Source organism: Ascaphus truei, chromosome 3 (genome assembly GCF_040206685.1).
Source record: "Ascaphus truei isolate aAscTru1 chromosome 3, aAscTru1.hap1, whole genome shotgun sequence".
Lineage (NCBI taxonomy): Eukaryota > Metazoa > Chordata > Amphibia > Anura > Ascaphidae > Ascaphus > Ascaphus truei.
The window spans coordinates 2,497,569-2,510,544 of record NC_134485.1 but is presented as its reverse complement, the minus strand read 5'-3'; the positions used below and the strand labels follow the sequence as shown (position 1 = coordinate 2,510,544).

At 54.3% G+C, this 12,976-nt stretch overlaps 1 protein-coding gene across 1 annotated transcript; it reads right to left on the bottom strand.

The window, feature by feature from the left end:
• Window positions 1-2,738: 2,738 nt before the first annotated feature.
• On the bottom strand, window positions 2,739-4,595 carry LOC142491235 (E3 ubiquitin/ISG15 ligase TRIM25-like). The gene has a single exon (XM_075593503.1). It carries the CDS (start codon window positions 4,572-4,574, stop codon window positions 2,997-2,999), a length of 1,578 nt encoding a protein of 525 aa, XP_075449618.1. The 5' UTR covers window positions 4,575-4,595; the 3' UTR covers window positions 2,739-2,996.
• Window positions 4,596-12,976: the final 8,381 nt, after the last annotated feature.

Below are 12,976 nucleotides of genomic sequence, written 5' to 3'. Positions count from 1 at the left end.
TGTGTGTGTGTGTGTGTGTGTGTGTGTGTGTATATATACATATATATCTTATACTATATTAGTGAAAGCACTGTATGTTTGCCTGCCTGCCTGCCTGCATGCCTGGATGTCCGGTGTCCCTAGGGGAAATCTCATTGGTCCCTTGGGCCGCCCCCGCACACCTCTCATTGGCCTGAGGCGGAGTGACGGCCAAAGGACACACACACAGGGACACACACACACAGGGACACACACACAGGGACACACACACACACAGGGACACACACACACACAGGGACACACACACAGGGACACACACACACAGGGACACACACACAGGGACACACACACACACACACACACACACACACACACAGGGACACACACTCTCCCCCGTCAGTTGGACCGCAGCTCACCTTCCACACCCCCCCCTCCTCTCCCGGTGCCCCTCCTCTCCCGGTGCCCCTCACTCTCTCCCCCCTCCCCACCTCACCCAAATCCCCACGCTCCGCAACATCCCCAGCCGCACCATCACCCTCACCGTGCGCCACGGATGAAGCGCGGCCCTGCTGCTCAGCAGCAAACTCCAGGCTCCTTCCCCCTCGCGGCGCGGCCCTCCTGCTCTCCCCCTCACGTGCGCCGCTCCCGGAGAGGGGAAGCGCGGCCCGGGCCTCCTGCTCTCCCCATCACGTGCGCCGCTACCGGAGAGGGGAAGCGCGGTGCGGGACTCCCCATCACGTGTGACGCTACCGGAGAGGGGAAGCGCGGCGCGGGACTCCCCATCACGTGTGACGCTACCGGAGAGGGGAAGCGCGGCGCGGGACTCCCCATCACGTGCGCCGCTACCGGAGAGGGGAAGCGCGGGCCGGGCCTCCTGCTCTCCCCATCACGTGCGCCGCTACCGGAGAGTGGAAGCGCGGGCCGGGACTCCCCATCACGTGTGACGCTACCGGAGAGGGGAAGCGCGGCGCGGGACTCCCCATCACGTGCGCCGCTACCGGAGAGGGGAAGCGCGGGCCGGGCCTCCTGCTCTCCCCATCACGTGCGCCGCTACCGGAGAGGGGAAGCGCGGCACGGGACTCCTGCCACTCTTGCCCCCCCCCCCAGCTTCCCGAACTCACCTCCTGCCCCAGCCAGATGCCACGGGGTCAAGGTAAGTCACACACCGTCTCCCACCCACGCACTGTCACCCAGTCACCCACACACCCACCCAGTCACTTTCACCCACCCACTCAGTCACCCACCCACTCAGTCACCCACCCACTCAGTCACCCACCCACTTAGTCACCCACCCACTCACTTAGTCACCCACCCACTCACTCAGTCACCCACCCACTCACTCAGTCACCCACCCACTCACTCAGTCACCCACCCACTCACTCAGTCACCCACCCACTCACTCACTCAGTCACACACCCACCCAGTCACCCACTCAGTCACCCACCCACACACCCACCCAGTCACCCACCCACCCAGTCACTTTCACCCAGTCACCCACTTTCACCCAGTCACCCACCCACTCAGTCACCCACCCACTCAGTCACCCAGTCACCCACCCATTCAGTCACCCAGTCACCCATTCAGTAAGTCACCCAGTCACCCACCCATTCAGTAAGTCAGTCACCCACTCACCCACCCACTCACTCACTCAGTCACCCACCCACTCAGTCACCCAGTCACCCACCCATTCAGTCAGTCACCCAGTCACCCACCCATTCAGTCAGTCAGTCACCCACTCACCCACCCAGTCAGTCACCCACTCACCCACCCAGTCAGTCACCCACTCACCCACCCAGTCAGTCACCCACTCACCCACCCAGTCAGTCACCCACTCACCCACCCAGTCAGTCACCCACTCACCCACCCAGTCAGTCACCCACCCACCCACCCAGTCAGTCACTCACCCACCCAGTCAGTCTCCCACTCACCCACCCACCGACCCAACTCACCCACCCAACCACCGACCCAAAGTCACCCACCGACCCAAAGTCACCCACCCACCGACCCAAAGTCAAACCGACCCAAAGTCACCCACCCACCGACCCAAAGTCACATACCCACCGACCCAAAGTCACACACCCACCGACCCAAAGTCAAACCGACCCAAAGTCACCCACCCACCGACCCAAAGTCACCCACCCACCGACCCAAAGTCAAACCGACCCAAAGTCACCCACCCACTCAGTCACCCACCCACTCAGTCAAGTGTCACACACCCACCCAGTCACCCACACACTCAGTCAACTCAGTCACCCACCTAGCTGTCAAGGGGGGGGGGAAGCCTAACCCTGTCGTACGCCCCCCCAAAATTACATCACGGGCAACGCCGGGTCTCTCAGCTAGTATATATATATATACACACACATACACACACACACACACAAATACACACACACACACACATATACACATATACATACACACACATATACACATATACATACACACACATATACATACACACACATATACACATATACATACGCACACATATACACATATACATACACACACATATACACATATACATACACACACATATATACATATACATATACACACATATACACATATACATACACACATATATACATATACATACACACACATATACACACACACACATATACACATATACATACACACACATATACACATATATATACACACACATATACATACACACACATATACACATACACACATACATACACATACACACATACATACACACACATACACACATATACATACACACATATACACACATATACATACACACATACACACATACATACACTGCAAAGTGCTGAGGGGCCCCTCTGGGTAACTGATTAGTACATGAGATTTTCCCCTTTTCTCTCCCTCGCTCACTGAATCCCCCCCAGTATATTCTTATTTCTATGTACTGTATTATATATACTGTTTCTATGTACTGTATTATATATACTGTTTCTATGTACTGTATTATATATACTGTTTCTATGTGTTCCCCTGCTGGGCCGGGATCAGTATTCCTAGCTCCTGATTCTGACCCAGCCATTATTCCGTACACAGAACGCAGCATGAAGAGGCTCAGTGAAGGTGGCAGTGATGGTGTGTAAGTGTCTGATCGGGTCACACAGCTGATAAAAGGACAGCCGCCCAGTCTCATAGTCCAGGTATATTCCTAATCTCTGCGAGGGAGACTCGGGATATATCTGTGTTTCTATTGAGTCATGTATCACTGCATGAATATTATCCCACATGTACAAACCCCAGGACTTCTTATTATCTCCTATGAGGGACTGACGTCCTTTCCTTTTTATACTGGGATAGGAAATCCCTACCCCCCTGTTCCCTGATTCACTGATCTCCACCTCCCAGTAATGTTGTCCTGAGGAAAAACTCCTGCTGCTTAAAACCTGATTATAAGACACAAATCTCTTTGGTGTATTTGGGCGTAACTGGTTTCTTCCTGACCAGGATGCAGTTTTCAGGTCACCTGATACATATACATTATTAGCAGCTGTATTTATATCCAGTAATATGCCTGAAGCCTCTTGCACACAGAACCCGCTCTTTGCTTTTAGATCAGTCACAATATCAACTAATCTCTGTAAGGTCATTGAGATCAGAACCTGATACAAATCCCCTACAGCAGGGACCTTATTATCCTCTCTCTCTCTGTCCTCATTACCTCCCTCCTCAGCATCACAGAAGTCAGCATTGTCTGATTCCCGTCCCTGTAAGACAGTAAATGGATCAGTGATGTTGCTCAGCTCCTCAATGTGAAGCATCTTCCTGGACAGCTCGTCCTTTTTTATTTCCAGCTGCTGGATTAGACCAGAGACTCGGAGAGAAACCTGCTCTTCCCACCTGGTGATCTCACTCAGGGCTCGCTTCTCTAGGCTTTTCAGCCGTTTCCTGATGTCCCTAATCAGGGCAGTGACTCGGGCTGTTACCCCAGCTGCTTTTTCTTGCGCTTCACTCCTGCGTTCCTGCAGACTCTGGGCTCTTTTCTCAGTCTCCTCTCTCTCTGAGGTCAGTTTCTCCAGAACATGTCTCAGTTTCTCCTTCTTCTTCTCAGAGGCCTCATTCAGCGACTCCACCTGGTGTCCCCTGTGCTCCCCAAACACCCAGCAGGACACACAGATACAGGCAGCATCCTCAGTACAGTAACACTTCAGGATCTCCTTGTGGACGGGACATTTCCTGGTCTTTAGGAAAGTGGATGGCTCAGTTAAGACGTGTTCCTCTGACTTGCTGTGTTTCTTTAGGTGTTTATCACACAGGGAGGCGTCACACAGCAGACATGTTTTAGCAGCAGGTACAGAGGAGTCACAGTAAGTGCAGAAGATCACAGCCTCCTCCTGAGTAGAAAGGAAACGCTCCGCTATGTTACACAGCTTCAGGTTCCTCGGCAGTGCAGGACGCTCCTGAAACTCTACTCTGCATTCAGGACAGGTATAAAGTCCAGATCCCCCCTGGGAATCCCACACACTCCCAATACAGCCCTGGCAGAAGTTATGCCCACATCTCAGCATTACAGGCTGGGTATAAATGCTCAGGCAGATGGGGCAGGTTAGCTCCTCTCTCAGACCAGCAGACGCCATGCTTGGAAGCAGCAAGAAGAAATGAAACTGAAACTCTCTTATCTCTCATATAACCAGTGGGACGGGTTTTCCCCTTTTCAGAAAACAGGGCGGGGAGTTTGTTACTCAGACTTTAGCTATGTGACTGTTAACCCTGTAAGTTCCTGTCTGCTGTATCACACGTTTCTTTGGCTTGGTACTGCAGAAGGCGCCCCCTGTACTCAGGCAGGGGGAGCCTCATGGTAAAGCAAAGAAGGGGCACTGTGCTGGGAGAGATGTATTGTGGGTTTTTTACCACTTATAAGTTACCACTAAAGAATGGCTCCGTGGTTAGGACACTATGGCCCGGATACATCAAGCAGCGGAAAACTGGAGTATTTATCTTGCTTAGTACAAATATGTAGTAAATTAATTCATATTGTTAATGGAAGTAAAAATGTAGTAATATTTGAACGATGCTGGAAACGCGCGGTATGTAAAGGGTTTCTTTGCAAGTTTCTGTAGTAAATGATCGCGTTAATGTTAAAATGGCGCTGATGTCGTGTAGTTCCTGGAAAATGGCGCGTATACTTGAGTACTTCCTGGCCAGCACACTATATAAAGCCTTCATTTCGGCAATTTAGGGCAGCCAGGTGTCCAGTATTGAACTGGACTGTCCTGTAGTTGGACACTCTGTCCGGTAACAAATGAGAGGTAATACCGGACATGTATGTGTATACCGGTATTACCTCTCTGGGTGTGTATGTGTATACCGGTATTACCTCTCTGGGTGTGTATGTGTATACCGGTATTACCTCTCTGGGTGTGTATGTGTATACCGGTATTACCTCTCTGGGTGTGTATGTGTATACCGGTATTACCTCTCTGGGTGTGTATGTGTATACCGGTATTACCTCTCTGGGCGTGTATGTGTATACCGGTATTACCTCTCTGGGTGTGTATGTGTATACCGGTATTACCTCTCTGGGTGTGTATGTGTATACCGGTATTACCTCTCTGGGTGTGTATGTGTATACCGGTATTACCTCTCTGGGTGTGTATGTGTATACCGGTATTAACTCTCTGGGTGTGTATGTGCAGTGTTCGACAAATCACCCAAAAATCAACTCGCCCAACCAAAAAATCTACTCGCAACCTAGTCCCGCCCCAACCCCGCCCCTAGTCCCACCCCCAACCCTAGTCCCGCCCCCAACCCCGCTTTAAAATAAAATATATAAATAAAATACATTTAATAAATTCCTAGTCAGAACAACATTCGTTTTTGACATAAATGTATTTATTGTATTACAGTCCTTGTTACGTGTGTGTGTGTGTGTGTGTGTGTGTGTGTGTGTGTGTGTGTGTGTGTGTGTGTGTGTGTGTGTGTGTGTGTGTGTGTGTGTGTGTGTGTGTGTGTGTGTGTGTGTGTGTGTGTGTGTGTGTAAATGTCGGATCTAGAAAAGCAGATCTCAAATGTCTAGATCTAGGGCAGTTAAGATATATATAGGGTAATCTAGCTGAGAGACCCGGCGTTGCCCGTGATGTAATTTTGGGGGGGCGTACGACAGGGTTAGGCTTCCCCCCCCCCCCCTTGACAGCTAGGTGGGTGACTGAGTTGACTGAGTGTGTGGGTGACTGGGTGGGTGTGTGACACTTGACTGAGTGGGTGGGTGACTGAGTGGGTGGGTGACTTTGGGTCGGTTTGACTTTGGGTCGGTGGGTGGGTGACTTTGGGTCGGTGGGTGGGTGACTTTGGGTCGGTTTGACTTTGGGTCGGTGGGTGTGTGACTTTGGGTCGGTGGGTATGTGACTTTGGGTCGGTGGGTGGGTGACTTTGGGTCGGTGGGTGACTTTGGGTCGGTGGTTGGGTGGGTGAGTTGGGTTGGTGGGTGGGTGAGTGGGAGACTGACTGGGTGGGTGAGTGACTGACTGGGTGGGTGGGTGGGTGACTGACTGGGTGGGTGAGTGGGTGACTGACTGGGTGGGTGAGTGGGTGACTGACTGGGTGGGTGAGTGAGTGACTGACTGGGTGGGTGAGTGGGTGACTGACTGGGTGGGTGAGTGGGTGACTGACTGGGTGGGTGAGTGGGTGACTGACTGGGTGGGTGAGTGGGTGACTGACTGGGTGGGTGAGTGGGTGACTGACTGGGTGGGTGAGTGGGTGACTGACTGACTGAATGGGTGGGTGACTGGGTGACTGACTGAATGGGTGGGTGACTGGGTGACTGAGTGGGTGGGTGACTGAGTGAGTGAGTGGGTGGGTGAGTGGGTGACTGACTTACTGAATGGGTGGGTGACTGGGTGACTTACTGAATGGGTGACTGGGTGACTGAATGGGTGGGTGACTGGGTGACTGAGTGGGTGGGTGACTGAGTGGGTGGGTGACTGGGTGAAAGTGGGTGACTGGGTGAAAGTGACTGGGTGGGTGGGTGACTGGGTGGGTGTGTGGGTGGGTGACTGAGTGGGTGACTGGGTGGGTGTGTGACTGAGTGAGTGAGTGGGTGGGTGACTGAGTGAGTGGGTGGGTGACTGAGTGAGTGGGTGGGTGACTGAGTGAGTGGGTGGGTGACTGAGTGAGTGGGTGGGTGACTAAGTGAGTGGGTGGGTGACTAAGTGGGTGGGTGACTGAGTGGGTGGGTGACTGAGTGGGTGGGTGAAAGTGACTGGGTGGGTGTGTGGGTGACTGGGTGACAGTGCGTGGGTGGGAGACGGTGTGTGACTTACCTTGACCCCGTGGCATCTGGCTTTGGCAGGAGGTGAGTTCGGGAAGCTGGGGGGGGGGGGGCAAGAGTGGCAGGAGTCCCGCGCCGCGCTTCCCCTCTCCGGTAGCGGCGCACGTGATGGGGAGAGCAGGAGGCCCGGCCCGCGCTTCCCCTCTCCGGTAGCGGCGCACGTGATGGGGAGAGCAGGAGGCCCGGCCCGCGCTTCCCCTCTCCGGTAGCGGCGCACGTGATGGGGAGTCCCGCGCCGCGCTTCCCCTCTCCGGTAGCGTCACACGTGATGGGGAGTCCCGGCCCGCGCTTCCCCTCTCCGGTAGCGGCGCACGTGATGGGGAGAGCAGGAGGCCCGGCCCGCGCTTCCCCTCTCCGGTAGCGGCGCACGTGATGGGGAGTCCCGCGCCGCGCTTCCCCTCTCCGGTAGCGTCACACGTGATGGGGAGTCCCGCGCCGCGCTTCCCCTCTCCGGTAGCGTCACACGTGATGGGGAGTCCCGCACCGCGCTTCCCCTCTCCGGTAGCGGCGCACGTGATGGGGAGAGCAGGAGGCCCGGGCCGCGCTTCCCCTCTCCGGGAGCGGCGCACGTGAGGGGGAGAGCAGGAGGGCCGCGCCGCGAGGGGGAAGGAGCCTGGAGTTTGCTGCTGAGCAGCAGAGCCGCGCTTCCTCCGCGGCGCACGGTGAGGGTGATGGTGCGGCTGGGGATGTTGCGGAGCGTGGGGATTTGGGTGAGGTGGGGAGGGGGGAGAGAGTGAGGGGCACCGGGAGAGGAGGGGCACCGGGAGAGGAGGGGGGGGGGTGTGGAAGGTGAGCTGCGGTCCAACTGACGGGGGAGAGTGTGTGTCCCTGTGTGTGTGTGTGTGTGTGTGTGTCCCTGTGTGTGTGTGTCCCTGTGTGTGTGTGTGTCCCTGTGTGTGTGTGTGTCCCTGTGTGTGTGTGTGTGTGTCCCTGTGTGTGTGTGTGTCCCTGGGTGTGTGTGTCCCTGTGTGTGTGTGTGTCCCTGTGTGTGTGTGTGTCCCTGTGTGTGTGTCCTTTGGCCGTCACTCCGCCTCAGGCCAATGAGAGGTGTGCGGGGGCGGCCCAAGGGACCAATGAGATTTCCCCTAGGGACACCGGACATCCAGGCATGCAGGCAGGCAGGCAGGCAAACATACAGTGCTTTCACTAATATAGTATAAGATAAGATATCCAGATCCAGAGTGTGAGACAGAGAGAGTGTGGATGAGAGACAGAGAGAGTGTGAGACAGAGAGAGTGTGAGACAGAGAGAGTGTGAGACAGAGAGAGTGTGAGAGAGAGAGTATGGGTGAGAGACAGAGAGAGAGTATGGGTGAGAGACAGAGAGAGAGTATGGGTGAGAGACAGAGAGAGAGTATGGGTGAGAGACAGAGAGAGTATGGGTGAAAGACAGAGAGAGAGTACAGTATGGGTGAGAGACAGAGAGAGAGTATGGGTGAGAGACAGAGAGGGGAGAGGGGAGAGAGACAGAGAGGGGAGAGAGACAGAGAGGGGAGAGAGACAGAGAGGGGACACAGACAGAGAGGGGACACAGACAGAGAGGGGACACAGACAGAGAGGGGACACAGACAGAGAGGGGAGAGAGAGAGAGAGAGAGAGAGAGAGAGAGAGAGAGAGAGAGAGAGAGAGAGAGAGAGAGGAGAGAGAGAGAGAGAGATGGTGGGTGACACAGAGAGAGAGAGAGAGAGAGAGAGAGAGAGAGAGAGAGAGAGAGGGTGGGTGACACACACACACACACACACAGAGAGGGTGGGTGACACACACACACACACAGAGGGTGGGTGACACACACACACACACAGAGAGAGGGTGGATGACACACACACACAGAGGGTGGGTGACACACACACACAGACAGAGAGGGTGGGTGACACACACACACACAGAGAGAGAGAGGGTGGGTGACACACACACACACACACAGAGAGAGAGTGGGTGACACACACACACACACACACACACACACACAGAGAGAGAGAGGGTGGGTGACACACAGAGAGAGAGAGAGAGAGGGTGGGTGACTGGGTGGGTGACTTGGGTGGGTACTTGTGGTGTGTCACACACACACACACACACACACACACTCTCTCTCTCTCTCCCCCCACACACACATTCTCTCTCCCACACACACATTCTCTCTCCCACACACACATTCTCTCTCCCACACACACATTCTCTCTCCCACACACACACTGTGGAGTATGAGGCACCGATCCGAGCAGGCCACCTTCCCCTTCACTCAACACCTGCCCTGGCGGACCAGCCCAGCAACCGGGGATGGAGGAAGAAGTGTACAAGTGCATGTAAAAAAGCACCAAGACTCTGCCTTCCAGCCTCCCCACCCCGTGACCGCCAGTACCTCCAGCCTCCCCACCCCGTGCGTGCCAGTACCTCCAGCCCCCTCCCCCTGTGCGCGACAGTACCTCAAGCCCCCTCCCCCCCATGCGCGATAGTATCTCCAGCCTCCCCATCCCGTGCGCCAGTACCTCCAACCCCCTCCCTATGTGTGACATCATCAGCTTCCCCCTCACACTCCGCATTCATTTTTCTTGGAACCTTTCCTGTTCCCATATGTAATGGGTATTCCCCCCCCCCCAATCGCAGATATAGTGTGGGGGTGCAGAGAACATACAATGTTACCAGGTGTGGTGCTTTACCTGCTTGGCTCACAGGAGGGCTGAGCTTCTGCCATGGGGAACCTGGGGCAATTATAGGATACTATGAGTAACCGCGTACTCGGTACAGCGCCTCCACCCGCGATGGCTCCCACCAGAGGGGAAGTGGTGCCTCGCAGGACAATATACAATAACCACGTACAACTGAGAGGATAATAACTAATACCTTTACTAACGTGCATAGGAGACCATGTAATATCAACATATAATAACAGGTGTCCCTCTCTAGAGGCAATACTGACTGCGGCGTCTCGCAGGACGCTAACGCTATCCTGCGCCACGGCGGGCGCCAACACTTTATGCACCACGGCGGACGCCAACACTTTACGCCACCTTCCACTGGATGATCCCACCCGCGACCAGTAACCCCACATAATGTCCCGCGCTACCAAATGTCATATAAATGTGTGTGTGACTGCGCAGCCACTGTGTCTGGTGACAGGCCTTGTTGGTGCACTTGATGTTATGGATTACCTGCCGAGCACTCCAGTGCTCGGACCTGCAACGGGCTTCACAAAGGAACAAGACGAGCTCCTACACGATATCCATGATCCACCGCAGGATGATCCGTCCGGGGCGATCGCACCCTGGAGATAGTCCAGCTCTCTCAGCAAGAAGCACAGCGTTCGCTGTTCCCTAACTAACAAATAGCTAATGGGGCAGAGTCCCTAACCTAGGGCCTGTCCCTACAACACTCAGCTAGGGTGACTCAGGGCTATCTGGGGCCTAGGGGAATTGCTGGCCTAGTGCAGGGAGTCACTGACACCTGCACCCTACCTCCTTCCCCTCGCTGCTCCTGTCACCAACTGCCAACGTGCTGCCAGCCCGCGAAATGTATCTATTCCCTGCAAGCAGGGAGCTCCTGCAGCCCTATTGGCTCCCTGGCGTCATGGGGCCGCTCCAGAGGCTCATGGGACTTGAAGTCCCCGTACAGAGCCCTCCTCTCATTGGTGGCATACGCGCGCGCTTGTACTGCGCAAGCGCGAGCTATCTGGGGGCATGCGCAACGCACCTAGCAATGGCGGCGCACTGCTTCCCGAGCCGCCGGGACCCTAGCGACGCGACCGCGGCCTTAGCAACGGCCCGATCGCGTCCCCGACAACCGGCCGCATACCTGAGGAGACGCGCTGCTCCCTGCTCCGGCCCCCACCCTTGAAGCAGCCGTCGGGTCCGTCGCTGGCTCCGGCGGCACCCGCGACCACGCTGCTCCAAGGGAGGGGGGTCTCCCGGGGCAGCGGAAGACCAGGGCTACACATATATACAGAAGGCAATTCTATTTGCATCGGTTGGTTTTAAAAAGTGGCATTTTTGTGTAGTCCACATTGGAAAATGGATTTCCTTTAAAATGTGGCAGATGTTGCATTATGAAAAACATGTAGAAATGAAGCTTTGCTATCCATGCTAAACTCATTCAGTGCCCCAGATATGGCCTCAACTACACAAACGCTATGTCTCTTTCTCGCTCATCTCCCCTGCACCTGGCTTTGTTATCGTCAAATCTGTTCGGTAAATTTAAAAAATAATAATAATAACTTACTCCAGCCACACTATGCGCTTGATTCAATATGAAATTAAAGTCTCATTAGATGGTGACATACGTTTCATCGCATTAGCATTGATAATGTATAATTACAGATAAGCTGAAAATAATTTTCTTTCTTGCAACATCCTGTTGCCATCTCCAATATTTCCTCGACCTAGAGCATAAAACATCTCCATTCAGAGATCGTGTAGTAAGCTTCCTTATCTGCTAGGCATAAGAACAAATACATAGTATCCCAGCCCTGATTCAACTCAAGTTCAAGTGGATACATTGCAGTAGGATTTGGTAACATGCAGATGAACACCCCAAGGGTCACGATATGCTGCTATATGAAGACCCCCGCGCCCCTTTGGCAATGCATTTGCTTTGTTTCCTTTGAAAGACACAAGCCTGGAAGGACTTCCGGTGACGTCAGCTGGTATGGAGTAGCAGTCTAGGAGCTCCGCAGACTCTCCCGCATAAACCTGAAAATAAGCACCCTTCCACCTGAAATTTTTGCCCAAATTGCACATCCTCAAATGGGGGCAACAACGGTAGGATGTCCAGGCAACCAAAGAAGCCGGCATCACAAGTAGTCACGAATACTTTCCCCCGCAGCAGAAAAGCCCCGAGCAGCAGCCCGCTACACAAAATGGCGGAGGCGCACGCGGTGAAGAAGCAGGACAGAGCAAGACTGCTAGAGCCAAAGAGACCGCCGCACAGGAGCAGCCTTTAACCAGGGCCTTCATGGAGGAGTTGATGGCGGCCCAACACACCAGAATGCACACATCCCTCCAAATGGAGATAAAAGCCGCGGTACACGACCTCACGCAACAAATAAACGGGCTAGCGGACAAAACCGCCACGTTGGAAGGCGAAATGGAGGAGACTCACACACGCCAGACAGCAGCAGAGAACGAGATTTTCAGGCTCCGAGAGAAATCACCCTGCTCAAGGACGGATTGGAGGACCAGGAGAACAGGGATAGGAGACAAAACCTCCGTATTCGTAACACCCCTGAGACAGTTCTCCCTGGCCTCCTCCGCCCATACCTCCAAGACCTGTTTAAGTCTGTGTGTGACTCACTACAAGATGGGGACCTAGAAATAGACCGGGCCCATAGGGCCTTAGGGCCCAGATCTGAGGACCCTGGAAGAAGGCGAGACGTAATAGTAAGGCTGCATAGTTACTCTGCAAAGGAAAGCATACTCCAAGCATGCAGAGAAAAAGAAACACTAACCTTCCTCAATGATCAACTTCAAGTCTTCAGCGACCTTTCCAGTAAAACGGTGCTGCGGAGAAAAGAGATGAAACCCCTAACAGCCTTCCTGAGGGATAACGAGATCAGGTATCGTTGGGGGTTTCCCTTTAAGCTCACAGCCAGTAACAAAGGCAAGTACCTCACGATCAGACATCCCGAGGATATGGCCCCGTTCGCACGGGCTCTGGGGCTGACCCCGCCAGTGGCGTGGACGCAGGATCATCACCAAGCCCCAGCCCAGAGCGAGGATGAGGA